This window comes from Eleutherodactylus coqui, chromosome 1 (assembly GCF_035609145.1).
Source record: "Eleutherodactylus coqui strain aEleCoq1 chromosome 1, aEleCoq1.hap1, whole genome shotgun sequence".
In the NCBI taxonomy this organism is placed as follows: Eukaryota; Metazoa; Chordata; class Amphibia; order Anura; family Eleutherodactylidae; genus Eleutherodactylus; species Eleutherodactylus coqui.
Window position 1 is genome coordinate 301,287,457 of NC_089837.1, and position 16,353 is coordinate 301,303,809.

The following is a 16,353-nucleotide window of genomic DNA, read 5'->3' on the forward strand; positions in this document are numbered from 1 at the left end:
GTACAGCCTTCAATCAGAATGTCTTCAGACGTCAGACAGTGGATTGGAAAGGGTTAAGCCTGGAATACCACCCTTGGTGAAAATTCAATGTTTTGACACGGCCATAAAAGATAGGTCTTGCCCTATCTTTCAGCCGCGATCAGTTGGCAGCTCCCATAGGCTTCTATGGGAGCTGCTGGCAAAGGGAGTGGTGGGGGGAGTTTAGCAGCGGCTAGTGCTGCTAAAGCATTTCAGCTGGCTCTATTTAAATAATAGAAGCCATGCTGAGCATTTTTGCCAACCGAGGTAATTCCAGGCAGCGGCGTCTATATGCCTCACCTGGCCAGGTAAGTGGGCGAGAAAACGCACATCGTCCGTGTTAAAGAGGCCTAAGATTTATTGTTTGAACAAGCAAACAATGACAGATCTCGCTCATGCCATGTTTTATAGACAGATACATTGTTGGCTCATTCAAATGAGAAATCATTCAGTTGTTCACAATTGCTATACAAGTGAATGAGAAAGACTGAATGAGCGGTGTTTAAACCAAAGATTAGTGAACGAGCCAACGATGATCTTTAGTCCTGCATAAAATGAACGATGAATAAAAAGCGAGCGGTTTATCGTTTGCCGTTCGGTTGTCGGCTGTGTTTACACTGAATGATTATCGATATTTTTTGTTTGAACTATTTTTGGTATGATAATTATTCTGTTTAAAAGGAATGCCTGGTAACAACAGGACAACACCTCTGCAGCGCCACCTATTGGATGGCAGCATTCCGGCAAATCAATGGCAGACCCTTTATACAGGTCTTTTATAACAATGATTGGGTATTGAAAACCAAAAGCCAGAATCCATACATATACATCTGTTTTGAGGTTTTTGCCCCTCATCAGTGTGCAGTAAGTTTCTGGCTTGGCCTACGACATGGGTCTGGAAGGGTATCCTCTCTCCTTAAGGAGAGCACCTAGAAGATGAGTGAAGAGACACCTAAGCAGTGAGTCAGGAGAGTTATCTTTGCTCCTCTGGGAAATATGCAAATAATGAAGATGTCATAGGCCTCCCACAACTCTGGCTTTTGGTTTTCAATCCCCAATCATTGTTATAAAGACTTGTATAAAAACTGTCTGATATTGATTTGCAGGAATGCTGCCATCCAATAGGTGGTGCTGTAGAGGTATTGTTCCATCTTCCTTATTTGCATAGATTTCCAAGAAGCGCAAGCATGGCCTTATAAGTCTCCTTACACACCTTCTGGGTATGATACCCTTCCCAATCCTAGTAACAATAGGACATATCATTATATAGCACAATGTGTACTAAAATAGTTGGCCACTGTGAATTCCATTTTACATTATGGCAGACATGCAATAATTTTGTCAGTCACACCCAGGATGTTTTCGCTAACACAACAGAGTCTTCTCTAGACAATAGAATGATAATAGGCCTATTTACATTTTCTGTATGCAAATATCACTGGAGGTGGGGGTTGACTAACCAGCTTTGCCTCTTCTGAAGACTAAAACTAACTATGGCCTGGAGGAGGAGAAACAGTTGTGAAAGGGAAGAACTTGTAACACACCCACAAGTTCACTCAAAGATTCCAGAGCGAGCTGAACTTCGGAGTGCAAGCAGGTAAGGCAGATTTACCTTCTTTACCTACTAAGACAAGGATTCACGTGTAAAGTATGTTGTATTTTCAGCTTAGCCTTAGGAACATCCATCATTTCCTTGAGCAGCCCTTGTTTGACTCAAGTCCTAGCTGTAAGTTCTAATAGTATGTTTGTTTTGGCTGGGATACAGTCGTCAGTATATTTAATTATCATGTGTGTACACGTTACAAGGGATGAGTGCTGAGAATGTTTGTTTTATAGGAAACTAGTCCTTGAGTCATATATGCTAATTGCTATTTGGATACTGTGTGTTATACAGGAGTTTTACATTTTCATGTAGATGAGGCTTCATGGCTGAATAAATGAAAAGTTCTACAATTTTATATTTTATCCTTCTTTTCCTTGCCATTGGATTATTAGGCTGGTTTCACACAAAGTGTACTATTTATGGAATGTTTTCAAAATTCCACAACTATATGCAGTATAGTGTTAGTGAATAGGGTTTTAACAAGCCCCATACACTAACAGCAGAAACATTCCCCTGAATTTCACCATGGACTTTATTCATTTCAATGTAATGAGTGAAATTCTCTGTCTAAATTCACAATAAAAACTTCTGTGGATTTCATTATTGCTTTTCATGTGGACTTTTGGTGCAGAAATACAATAGAATGTGTGTGAAAGTAGCCTAAGATTGCTGTTAATAAATGGGAATACTCTTTTTTTCTTGTTGGTAGTAAACCAGTACATATCATGCAGTCCTGCTTTCATCTGAAAAGTGGATATACTATTATTCTATCCATTCTGATACATTGTAGCAAACTATTAGTGAGATTTGTGCAGCTGATTTTCATATAGATCTAAGAAAAAAGTTAAGTAAGGTCGGTTTCACATCTGCATCGGAACCACGGGCTGGCATACATGCCAAAATAGTGCATGGGGATTGTCGGCATGCAGCAAAATACACTGGTGTGAGAGAGCACTCAGAGCCCACTGACGTGTGTCCTTATGTACACCATCAAGCACATGCATCATGTAGTAATACATCATTAGTTGAGGATTACTGTACGTACCATTCTGTGTAGTCCATGCTGTACCCCTGATGAATGGCACCTTATGAACAGTACCATTAAGTAAGGTATAGCATATGAAAGTTTTACTAAAACACCAAAAACATTCTGCCACTCTGAGTCTTCCTGTACAGGCAGGGCTGGCATTTAGAGATTACTCACTGCATCCCAACATACAGACCAGTAAGCACAGTAGTTAGTTCTGTGGCCGCCTGTTACTTTTTTCCACTGGTTATGCTGGAAGCGATTCCTAAACCACAAAAGTATAAATAAACTTGAAAGCTATATTTTTAAGGCACATTTCACAAGTTAGTACCACCCATCATTCTTAAAGGCTTAGATGTTAACATTTCAGCTCTTTCATTTCTAAGTCCTGAAACTGAACTCTTGACTGCAGTATTTCCACAAAGAACATTAGAAAATGTTCTCCTAGCCATAGGTTTTCATGGCATGGTAAAGGCATTCTTTTTTTCTACATACTTGCATATACAACAACTGTACTGCTGCATATGGGTGGGATATGAACATCAGGACCAGGAGTAGACCAGAGAGGCATCTGCCTAGGGCACAGCCCTTTCCCTTCATTGTAGGGGTACATCACACAGGAGAGTGTACAGTAGGTACAGAACCAGCCGAATCCTTTACCCAGGGCTGCAAGATAGTTGGTGCCCTTAAACATCATGCAAAACTCAGCATTTGCCCTCGTCTAATGCAAGAATCAGGTAACAAAGAACAGCGCTTCAAATGGTGGAATAGTCTAGGTAAGTATCCTAACAAAGAAAACACTCACCTGTTGTGGTGAAGACCACATCATGCTGATAACAACCAATTAGATTACAGCTCTTCTTACTTTTTAACCCTTTACTTTCTCCCTTTAGAAAATATATGCAGAAACCCCCATTAGTAGCTGTAAAGCATTGCCCTTGTATAATCTTAGTAATGTGCTCAGGCATCTAGTGATCTTTTACCCCCTTGAATTAAGTGTATAGAACCCATTCATTAAAATACTGGTGTCTTTTGTGGCAGAGGGACCACATAGAGCCATGCTATATTACTTAGAGCAGATGCATACATTTGTAAACTGCTTTGAGGCTGGATTTATATGAGTATATGCATATTTGCGCACGCATTTTTGTGATATTCATGGGTTATTTGCAGCAGATTCTTCACAGATTGGTTGCAGACAATATGTTCCATGTAGGACATAACCTCAATAAAGAGAGCATAAAGTCTCAAAATAGGAGCGACCATCATGAGTTAAAGGGGTATTATGAAACTTTACAAACTTCCAACCTTTTACCACAGCCAACCTCAGTGCAGTATTTAACAATTCCTTGAGTTTACCTAAAATAAGTACTTGTGCTTCAATCAGGGTGTCACATAGTTACATGGTGGATCCAGAGGAAGGAAAAAACATGAGGTAGAAGCCAATTTTCCTCATCGTTTATGCAGTTTATCTCCTCTTCTATAGCTGGTGATAGTGATACAGGCTCTTTCCTCTTCTATAGCTGGTGACAGTCACACAGGCTCTCTCCTCCTCTATAGCCGGTGACAGTGATACAGGCTCTCTCCTCTTCTATAGCTGGTGACAGTGATGCAGGCTCTCTCCTCTTCTATAGCTGGTGACAGTGGTAGAGGCTCTCTCCTCTTCTATAGCTGGTGACAGTGATACAGGCTCTCTCCTCTTCTATAGCTGGTGACAGTCGTACAGGTAATCTCCTCTTCTATAGCTGGTGACAGTGATACAGGTAATCTCCTCTTCTATAGCTGGTGACAGTGATACAGGCACTCTCCTCTTCTATAGCTGGTGACAGTGATACAGGCTCTCTCCTCTTCTATAGCTGGTGACAGTGATACAGGCTCTCTCCTCTCCTATACCTGGTGACACTGATACAGCCTCTCTCCTCTATAGCTGGTAACAGTGATATAAGGTCTCTCCTCTTCAAAAGCTGGTTACAGTGATTTAGGCTCTCTTATCTTCTATAGCTGGTGACAGTGGTACAAGGTCTCTCCTTTTCTATAGCTGGTAACAGTGGCACAAGCTCTCTGCTTCTATAGCTGGTGACAGTGGTACAAGGTCTCTCCTCTTCTATAGCTGGTGACAGTGATACAGGCTTTGTCCTCTTCTATAGCTGGTGACAGTGGTACAAGCTCTTTCCTCTTATATAGCTGGTTACAGTGGTACAAGCTCTCTCCTCTTCTATAGATGGTGGTGACAGTGATACAAGCTCTCTCCTCTTCTATAGCTTGTGACAGTGATATAGGCTCTCTTTTCTTCTATAGCTGGTGACAGTGGTACAAGCTCTCTCTTCCTATAGCTGGTTACAGTCATACAGGCTCTCTTTTCTTCTATAGCTGGTGACAGTGATGCAGGCTTTCTCCTCCTCTATAGCTGGTGACAGTGGTACGAGCTCTCTTCTATTCTATAGCTGGTGACAGTGACACAAGCTCTCTCCTCCTCTATAGTTGGTGACAGTGGTACAGGCTCTCTCCTCTCCAATAGCTGGTGACAGTGATACAGGCTCTCTCCTCTTCTATAGCTGGTGACAGTGATACAGGCTCTCTCCTCCTCTATAGTTGGTGACAGTGGTACAGGCTCTCTCCTCTCCAATAGCTGGTAACAGTGATACAAGCTCTCTCCTCTTCAAAAGCTTGTGACAGTGGGACAGCCTCTCTCTCTTGTATAGCTGGTGACAGTCATACAGGCTCTCTCTTCTTGTATAGCTGGTGACAGTCATACAGGCTCTCTAATCTTCTATAGCTGGTGACAGTAACAGGCTCTCTCCTCTTCTATAGCTGGTGGTGACAGTCATACAAGCTCTCTTTTCCTCTATAGCTGGTGACAGTGATACAGGCTCTCTCCTCCTCTATAGCTGGTGACAGTGATACAGGCTCTCTCCTCCTCTATAGCTGGTGACAGTGGTACAAGCTCTCTCCTCTTCTATAGCTGGTGACAGTAACAGGCTCTCTCCTCTTCTATAGCTGGTGGTGACAGTCATACAAGCTCTCTTTTCCTCTATAGCTGGTGACAGTGATACAGGCTCTCTCCTCCTCTATAGCTGGTGACAGTGATACAGGCTCTCTCCTCCTCTATAGCTGGTGACAGTGGTACAAGCTCTCTCCTCTTCTATAGCTGGTGACAGTGGTACAGGCTCTCTTCTCTCCTATAGCTGGTGACAGTGATACAGCCTCTCTCTTCCTCTATAGCTGGTAACAGTGTTACAAGCTCTCTCCTCTTCAAAAGCTTGTGACAGTGGGACAGCCTCTCTCCTCTTCTATAGGTGGTGACAGTCATACAGGCTCTCTCCTTTTCTGTAGCTGGCGAGAGTGGTACAGGTTCTCTCCTCTTCTGTAGCTGGTGACAGTGGTACTAGCTCTTTCCTTTTATAGCTGGTAACAGTGATACAAGCTCTCTCCTGTTCTGTAGCTGGCGACAGTGGTACAGGCTCTCTCCTCTTCTGTAGCTGGCGGCAGTGGTATAGGCTCTCTCCTCTTCTGTAGCTGGTGACAGTCGTACAGGCTCTCTCCTCTTCTATAGCTGGTGACAGTGGTACAGGCTCTCTCGTCTTCTATAGCTGGTGACAGTGGTACAAGCTCTCTCCTCTTCTATAGCTGGTGACAGTGGTACAAGCTCTCTTCTCTTCTATAGCTGGTGACAGTGATACAGGCTCTCTCCTCTCCTATAGCTGGTGACACTGATACAGCCTCTCTCCTCTATAGCTGGTAACAGTGATATAAGGTCTCTCCTCTTTAAAAGCTGGTTACAGTGATTTAGGCTCTCTTATCTTCTATAGCTGGTGACAGTGGTACAAGGTCTCTCCTTTTCTATAGCTGGTAACAGTGGCACAAGCTCTCTGCTTCTATAGCTGGTGACAGTGGTACAAGGTCTCTCCTCTTCTATAGCTGGTGACAGTGATACAGGCTTTGTCCTCTTCTATAGCTGGTGACAGTGGTACAAGCTCTTTCCTCTTATATAGCTGGTTACAGTGGTACAAGCTCTCTCCTCTTCTATAGATGGTGGTGACAGTGATACAAGCTCTCTCCTCTTCTATAGCTTGTGACAGTGATATAGGCTCTCTTTTCTTCTATAGCTGGTGACAGTGGTACAAGCTCTCTCTTCCTATAGCTGGTTACAGTCATACAGGCTCTCTTTTCTTCTATAGCTGGTGACAGTGATGCAGGCTTTCTCCTCCTCTATAGCTGGTGACAGTGGTACGAGCTCTCTTCTATTCTATAGCTGGTGACAGTGACACAAGCTCTCTCCTCCTCTATAGTTGGTGACAGTGGTACAGGCTCTCTCCTCTCCAATAGCTGGTGACAGTGATACAGGCTCTCTCCTCTTCTATAGCTGGTGACAGTGATACAGGCTCTCTCCTCCTCTATAGTTGGTGACAGTGGTACAGGCTCTCTCCTCTCCAATAGCTGGTAACAGTGATACAAGCTCTCTCCTCTTCAAAAGCTTGTGACAGTGGGACAGCCTCTCTCTCTTGTATAGCTGGTGACAGTCATACAGGCTCTCTCTTCTTGTATAGCTGGTGACAGTCATACAGGCTCTCTAATCTTCTATAGCTGGTGACAGTAACAGGCTCTCTCCTCTTCTATAGCTGGTGGTGACAGTCATACAAGCTCTCTTTTCCTCTATAGCTGGTGACAGTGATACAGGCTCTCTCCTCCTCTATAGCTGGTGACAGTGATACAGGCTCTCTCCTCCTCTATAGCTGGTGACAGTGGTACAAGCTCTCTCCTCTTCTATAGCTGGTGACAGTAACAGGCTCTCTCCTCTCCTATAGCTGGTGACAGTGATACAGCCTCTCTCTTCCTCTATAGCTGGTAACAGTGTTACAAGCTCTCTCCTCTTCAAAAGCTTGTGACAGTGGGACAGCCTCTCTCCTCTTCTATAGGTGGTGACAGTCATACAGGCTCTCTCCTTTTCTGTAGCTGGCGAGAGTGGTACAGGTTCTCTCCTCTTCTGTAGCTGGTGACAGTGGTACTAGCTCTTTCCTTTTATAGCTGGTAACAGTGATACAAGCTCTCTCCTGTTCTGTAGCTGGCGACAGTGGTACAGGCTCTCTCCTCTTCTGTAGCTGGCGGCAGTGGTATAGGCTCTCTCCTCTTCTGTAGCTGGTGACAGTCGTACAGGCTCTCTCCTCTTCTATAGCTGGTGACAGTGGTACAGGCTCTCTCGTCTTCTATAGCTGGTGACAGTGGTACAAGCTCTCTCCTCTTCTATAGCTGGTGACAGTGGTACAAGCTCTCTTCTCTTCTATAGCTGGTGACAGTGGTACAAGCTCTCTCCTCTTCTATAGCTGGTGACAGTGGTACAAGCTCTCTCCTCTTCTATAGCTGGTGACAGTGGTACAAGCTCTCTCCTCTTCTATAGCTGGTGACAGTGGTACAAGCTCTCTCCTCTTCTATAGCTGGTGACAGTGGTACAAGCTCTCTCCTCTTCTATAGCTGGTGACAGCGGTACAAGCTCTCTCCTCTTCTATAGCTGGTGACAGCGGTACAAGCTTTCTCCTCTTCTATAGCTGGTGACAGCGGTACAAGCTTTCTCCTCCTCTATAGCTGGTGACAGTGATACAGGCTCTCTCCTCTTCTATAGCTGGTGACAGTGGTACAAGCTCTCTCCTCTTCTATAGCTGGTGACAGTGGTACAAGCTTTCTCCTCTCCTGTAGCTGGTGACAGTGATACAAGCTCTCTCCTCTCCTATAGCTGGTGACAGTATTAAAAGCTCTCTCCTCTTCTATAGCTGGTGACTGTGGTACCGTCTCTCTCCTCTTCTATAGCTGGTGACAGTGATACAGGCTTTGTCCTTTTCTATAGCTGGTGACAGTAATACATGCACTCTCCTGTTCCATAGCTGGTGACAGTGGTACAAACTCTCTCTTCTTCTTTGGCTGGTGACAGTGGTACAAGCTCTCTCCTCTTCTATAGCTGATGACAGTGGTACAAGCTCTCACCTCTTCTATAGCTGGTGACAGTGGTACAAGCTTTCTCTTCTCCTACAGCTGGTGACAGTGGTACAAGCTCTCTCCTCTTCTATAGCTGGTGACAGTATTAACAGCTCTCTCCTCTTCTATAGCTGGTGACAGCGATACAGGCTCTCTCCTCTTCTATAGCTGGTGACAGTGATACAGGCTTTGTCCTTTTCTATAGCTGATGACAGTGGTACTAGCTCTTTCCTTTTATAGCTGGTGACAAATGGTACAAGCCTTCTTCTCTTCTATAGCTATGACAGTAGTAAAAGCTCACTCCTCTTCTATAGCTGGTGAGTGTCATACAGGCTCTCTCTTCGTCTATAGCTGGTGAAAGTGGTACAAGCTCTCTCCTCTTCTATAGCTGGTGACAGTGATACAAGCTCACTCCTCTTCTATAGCTGGTGAGTGTCATACAGGCTCTCTCTTCGTCTATAGCTGGTGACAGTGGTACAGGCTCTCTCTTCTATAGCTGGTGACAGTGATACAGGCTCTCTCCTCTTCTATAGCTGGTGACAGTGATACAAGCTCTCTCTTCCTATAGCTGGTGACAGTGATACAAGCTCTCTCTTCCTATAGCTGGTGACAGTGATACAGGCTCTCTCCTCTTCTATAGCTGGTGACAGTGATACAGGTACTCTCCACTTCTATAGCTGGTGACAGTGGTACAGGCTCTCTCCTCTTCTATAGCCGGTGACAGTGATACAGGTACTCTCCACTTCTATAGCTGGTGACAGTGATACAGTCTCTCCCCTCTTCTGTAGCCGTCTCTCTCCGCTTATTCAGCTTTGTTAAACAAGAACAGCTAAATAAATCATCATTAGTTTAGTGGGTAGGGTTTTGTATTCATGCACTGTGTGTGGCAGCAGGATACAGAGTGAACAGGCAGAGATGCAGCCCAGGGAATTATGAGAGATGCAGTAGAGAAGCAGAAGAGGGCTGTGAACAGGAAGTGCTGATGTAAACAACAGCAAAGCACAGCTGATGCTGCAGAATAAAAAAGAAAGCAGAAAAAGCAAAAGAAAGGTAATGGATTGCTTTACTATAGCATTGTGAGATGATTTATGACTATTTTGGAATTTGACTATGGTCTCGGGATACTCTTTTAAGCATGTTTAAAAAAATATATCCATCAAGCAGCAGAGAGCAAAAAATACTAGAAGGAGAAGTTTTGCTCCCTTGGTGAGTACCTAGTATCACACTGTGGAAACCCATTTGGACACTTGTCTCTTATATATTTTTTGATATTGCAGACACCATGAATAATATGGAACTTGAAAGAATGGCAGGCTGGGCAGAGGAGACTGAATCTCCAGAAGAATCTGGGAAAGATCCTCCTACAACTTGTTGGGAAAAATTTCACACCACAGTTTCAAACTGGATGCTGCCACCTGACCGCAGAATGTCATATATGGAGAGGGCAAACTGCTTACCGCCTCCTATTTTCATTATTTCTATCAGCATCATTGAGGTATGTGGGAAATGTAACGGGTTACATAACATTATAAATTACTAAGATACAATTCAAATATATGATGCCTCCATAATTCACAATGTATTTGTCAAAATCTAGTATGCAAAGTAAGGACATTGATATTATCACATGTGTAATGCCATTGCACATATATGGCAAAAGTTTATCTATAACACAGCCATAAGAAGCTAACCTATGCAAAATATACTTCAGTGATGATACAAAAAAGTTGTATATCCTTAATACACTAAAACACATTCAATTTGGTTGTGGGAAGAAAGGAAAGCCCCCCCCTTGTAAGATTGAAGTCTCGGTCTTGGTGAGTGGTCTAGATGATACATTAATGACATAGGCAATGTACTTACTACTGGCACATGCAGGTTTGCTGTGTTGGTTGCTCCATGACTATTTATTAGATTTGTGGTTTGTATTAACCCGATGATGCATAGTTGTGTCTTTCGGCATTGTCACTTTATGTGAAGTGCCATGTAGTGATTATGTGCAATTTATGACCATGTTGCATGTATCTCATAAGAATTTTTAAAAAATGTTTGAAATTTTTTTTATGCTATTCAGTGCTTTGGCACTGCTTTCCTCTGTTGGTTCCCTGATGAGTTCGTGGGTGGGATGATACGAATTGGGACTTTTTCCCATTAACTACAAATTTCTCTTTTTTTTCAATGTTCTCCCTGTTTGTATTTACTATTTATATATTCTAAATAGGGTCATAATAGGGGTTTCTAGTTTTCAGGGTATCTGAGGAGTTGCTCTTTTCAGGGCGATCATCTTGCTGCATAGGGTGATTCAGTTACTAGGGATATTCAGGAACAGTTTGCCCATTCCCTTTAAGCTCACCCTTAAAGGAAGCTTCTGTTGACAGCTAGCAATGTTCATGAAAAATCATACCTAGATATATGGAGGGGTCTACAGGAGTAGTAAGATCCATCTTTATTATCACTTTTATCATCACTGAAGTATGTTTTGCCATAGGTTACCTTCTTATGGCTGTGGTATAGGTTCACTTTTTCCATACATGAGCTATGGCATTACACATGTGACAATTTAATGTCCTTTCTTGGCATGGTGGATTTTGACCAATTTATTGTGAATTATTGAGTCATTATGTATTTTAATCTTATCTTAGTAAAGGTTGTTGGAGAATAGCCACATCCTTTTAGAAGTTATATCCTGCAAATTGTGCTTGAGCTGTCTGCTTGCAGCTAGGTACATGGTGACAGCTGATCAGAGGTGGTCCTGAGCGGCAGACCCACCAATCAACTATTGATGACCTATACTAAGGATGGGTCATCAATAAATCAAAGCTTGACAATTCTTTAAAAGGTGGTTTTCCACCTTTAGACCATAGATGACCTATTCTTCATCAGTGGAGGCCCACCAACACATAATTGACTTGCATGAGAGCTTTGCCTGCAATACCATTCCAGGTAACTGCAGTGTATATGGAGCTCTGTGGTTTCAGCACACATCAGCTGTCAGAGAACTCAGCAAACAGCTGATTAGTAGAGGTTCCTAGCAGAACACTCCTGCCCATCAACTATTGATGATCCTGAGGATAGGTCATCAGTAGTCAAGAGCTGGAAAACCCCAATGCACAATAGATGCAAGTCAGCCAAACAGCAGGACTAGCCAACTATCTATTGTGTATGGAGGGAACCTAGCTGTTCCCTGATGGCAGGTGTGAGGTGAAAGCAGGATCAGAATCAGATGTATTGGGTTTCAAAATGTCTTCTTCTTTGCTCCTGTCATAGGGGTAAGACCATAGCTTATTGCTCCTATTGCATTGAAAACATATGCACACTCAGCTGTACCGAGTATGCATGTATATGGGAGAATCGGGAGGAAGATCTTCAGTCGAATAAGTATTTGGCTGACTGTTATACAAAGTGTATGGGAAGCTTAAAGGGAATCTGTCACCAGGTTTATGCTTCCCCATCTTAGGGCAGCATAAAATAGTATAAGGACTAACTTTTATTCTTGCCATACTTTTCATAAAATTACTGTTTATCTGCTGCTGCGCAAACCGAACCGATTCCACAAGATAAAGTGGTGAGCTCTGTTGAGTCCTTAATATTCATGAGCTGCTGAATCCCCCTGTCCATCCCCTTCTGCCTATGCATGGTATGTACAGTATAGGAAGAAAGCTATCAATCAGCGGAGGGAGAGTGTGTAGCTGGGTGTAGCAAGGGACTTTATATTTGCTTTTAACCTAAGTTAATTGTTCATTTGCTGTTACTATAACATTAAGAAAAGCAGAGCTGTGGCATCTTTCCATGAGACTAGCAGGAGGAGGGGGATATAAATGGAAGTAGGCCTATGGCCATGTTGTAGTTTGTGAAGGAGCAGCTGCAGATCCTCTATACCGGTTGTTGGTCAGAAAGACTACTGGATGGAACTCTCCAGAAAGAGGGACAAAAGGACCTCCAAATAAGCAGATACACTGCAAGGATGCTAAACATTGGACAGGACCCGCTGTTGTGGATGTCACTAATCAGGTCTGCTTCATGCTGCCTGTCGCTAGTGAGAGTAGATATCTTTTGTTTTACTTGTGTTTAATTAAAGTTGATCAAGCAAGCGAGCGGACTCTGATAATATGTAGTCCTGGCCTATCACAAGCCCTCTACATGCCTCCTATGTGGGTAATGCGTGTAACCAGACCTTTACCAGGGCTCATTCCCTGCTGTACTACCAAGGCCCCCTGGAGTCGCACAATCCAGGCTGCGCCCAATATTCTGTCCTCCTACCCCCAGTCTCCGAACTTACTTTCAGGCAAAGGAGCCTGTTATTCCATGAATATGAAGATTCAGCACCTGGCTCCTACTGCAGCAGATAAACAGTGATTTTATGATCAGCTGAAATCCTGGTCTCTGTCACTACTTTACGCTGGCCTCAGAGCGGTAAAAGCCCGCTGACAGATTCCATTTAATGCACTTGTTCTCAAATTATTTAGGCTGGCAGCATCCCAGTAATCCCACATTTCTAGGAACAGAAAGCTCTAAGACGCACAGTATGAGCTTGTGTCCTCTATAGAATACTACAGCCTCTTCATTGTAAAGGCGGCATCTTTAACATATGTTACATTTTGTCTAGATTTCCACTTTAAAAAGATGTCACTTATAACTCCCACAACTGTTATATTGGTGCTAAATGGTGACTTCTGCCATCCCTATTGGGTATATACCCGGCCAGAGACGTAACTTGAAGCTTCTGGGCCCCAATGCAAAACCTATAATGGGGCCCCCAACTATAATGCTTTATTCATAGTACTGGGCTCCCTCTATGGAAAGGAGAGGCCATATGGGCCCCCTAAGGCTCCTTGGCCCGGGTGCAACCGCATCCCCGGCATTCCCTATAGTTACGCCCATGTACCTGGCCACTCTCCACTAGTGGTTATCTGCTTGTCAGGTGTGCCTTGTAGCTCCGTCCATTTTCAGTAGCATATGAGAGCTCCAATTTTTTAAAAAAGAAAAACAGATCCTGAAAAGGGAGCCATAACACCTTTCCTTCTGCGGAGATGTACTCCAACAAATAATTCAGACTAACAGGACAGTCATAGTGCATGAGGCAGCGCAGACAGTGCTATGCGAGTGGCACTGACGGACAGAGAAGGAAGCTCATGTGGAACTTTAAAGAGGACCTGTTATGTCTTAATATTAGCGGGGCAGGCTGCAAAGCTTTGCGGCCACAACCCCACTGAATACACCAATGTCTCTTTTCCCTCTATCCACTTCCATTTCCCCCTATCGACTTTTCTTAGTTACAGTGTGAATGTCAGGTTGCTAATTCCCACTACTCCCTGCCAATCATGTCCGACCATCTCCATTGACCGTCAGCAGTGGGAACCTCCTACATGACACATTCACAGCTCACGTAACTAAACCTAAAGGCCCATTTACATGCAACAATTATTGCTCAAAATTCATTTCAACGAGCGAAAGTGAGTGCTAAACGTTACATGCATGTTTGCTTGTCATTTATCGTTGAGTTTCAACCTGCATTAAAATAGTTTTTAGTTTGTTCGCTTGTCATTGGGTTTAAATGGCAGTAGTTCAGTCTTTCAAACAACGTGAGGGGTGATTGTATGCCCAGCTAAACACAATGACATCATGCTGCAGTAGACAATGGCTTTTTCTTCACACTAATTGAAAACCTTTCGCCCAGGGATTCCTCGCATAAACACACACCAACCTGAGCAAACAACATATATAGTGTTTACATAGCTAACGAAGGGAAATTGCAAGGATTTCAAATGATTATCTTTTATGTGTAAACGCTGCTCAACATTTTAAAGCAAAAAAGTTGTGAAGTTGTTTGTTCAAAGGACAATTGTTGTGTATAAATGGGGCTTAAGAACAGCTTATATGGGGTAATAGGAGGGAGTAAAGGGAAATGAGAGCCATTGTTGGAGTCAGCAGGGCCTCAGTTGCCACTATGCAGCCGACCCCGCTGACATGCGGACATCTCAGGTACTTTCTAACATGTCTCATTTGATCCATCTGAGTTAATTTTCCTGTTTGTTACCTTTGATCCAGCTAGGTGTTTTCATATATTATGCCGTATGGATGCCACAGAAACAATGGATTACTCTGGATACTGGGATCACTAACAGTCCATTCATATATCGACCAGATAAGCGAGAAGAAGCATGGAGATTTGTATCTTACATGTTGGTTCATGCTGGGTAAGAACGAAAGCTTGAAGACCTCGTCTCCTACGTGTCATGGAAAATAGTAAGGGACATATAACTCCTGTAAGAGAATTCCCTTCCATTAGAATGAATGCTGGCAGGAATTCACGCAGACAACTACTGTTCATACATAGACATATTAGCACCATTATAGTATACAATTATCAATGCAGGAGAACGTTTTGAGGGAATGGAAGAAGAAAAAGAAAAAAATCACTCTACAAGTTGCAATGCAAGATATGCCTTGGTTAACTTACATTTATTAGGGGGGTGGATGTCAGTTGTAACAGACTCTTGGCCATCAAACAAGCAGTTGAGTGTAGACCTGTCGCTGGAGCACTGAGCAGCTATTCAGTATCTTGTAAGGAATCTATGATGGCAACAGTTCGTGCCAGTAAACTTGTAGTCAGGCCAGAAGGCATGTCCATATTACAGAAGTACAAATACAGCTGTAATGCTCCCGCATAAAACTGGCCTCAATCAGGGAACTCAGTAACTCAAGGCACAACTAATGTGCAAGACACTTCACTCGCACAGTGCGGTAGGGATTTATATGGGTTTCCACTTTCTCACTGGCCTAGAAATAAAAATTAAAGATCACAAAGGAAGATTTCTTCAGCTTTTCACTGAGAGAGACTGAGACTACAGCAAGTCTATCAGACAGAACAGTGCATGAAATCATATATGTATATTTCTTTATAGAGTACAACATATTATTGGGAACCTATTTCTTCAGTTGTTTCTTGGAATCCCATTGGAGATGGTCCATAAAGGACATCGGGTTGGATTAGTTTACATTGCAGGAGTCATTGGAGGTCAGTGTTATTACAAGTTTTAATCTATACTCTCAAATTTACTTTTTTACATAATAATAGATAATTTCACCCCACAGAAGGGTACTTGTATTTGAATGTTACATAAAACATTGCAAATATGGGTACATACTAGTAATACTGTATCTACCTTGCTACCACATGGTGCTTTGAGCTATGCTTGTAACTATCATTTGCAACACTGAACTTGGTATATTTTCAGAGCTCCACGGCATGACACAAACCTCGCAGACTCAGTAGGTGTGACAGTCATGTGCATTGGCATACATGTCTGGCATACATTCTACTTGGCATATAACACCGCTACTATGAAGTACCGACTCGCCCATTGCAGAGTTATACCTTTCTACCTGGCATCGCTTCCACATCATACTGATATCATTAATATTAATTCACATTATGAATATGTAATCTGGTAGCACTATAACAGCCAACTGTACACTCTGTGCTATGTCTGAAGCTGCTGTCTGGCTCACTGAGCTGTGCCACAGTCCCAACATGGCTGCTTGTTCTTCCCTACTGTGTCACATGGGGCTACACAGTAAGGGCTCTTTCACATGAGGGACCTAAGTGCACCCAAATCTAGCGCGTCAAAAAAACACGACTAACTGCGCACAAAACACGTGAATGCATGATTTTTTTATGCACAAGTCCCGAGCTGAATTAGCACTAAAAATCACCCATTCACAGCGCTGCTGTTCG

The 16,353-nt window shown here is 43.1% G+C and overlaps 1 protein-coding gene across 1 annotated transcript in view; it reads left to right on the forward strand.

The window, feature by feature from the left end:
* The first annotated feature begins 1,494 nt into the window (after positions 1-1,494).
* Positions 1,495-16,353, forward strand: part of RHBDL2 (rhomboid like 2) — a 28,836-nt gene continuing 13,977 nt past the window's right edge. The window contains exons 1-4 of the mRNA XM_066574740.1: positions 1,495-1,615; positions 9,893-10,110; positions 14,664-14,812; positions 15,521-15,633. Coding sequence (XP_066430837.1) covers positions 9,898-10,110; positions 14,664-14,812; positions 15,521-15,633 — 475 coding nt within the window. The 5' untranslated portion in view covers positions 1,495-1,615; positions 9,893-9,897. The remainder of the gene's footprint in view (positions 1,616-9,892; positions 10,111-14,663; positions 14,813-15,520; positions 15,634-16,353) is intronic.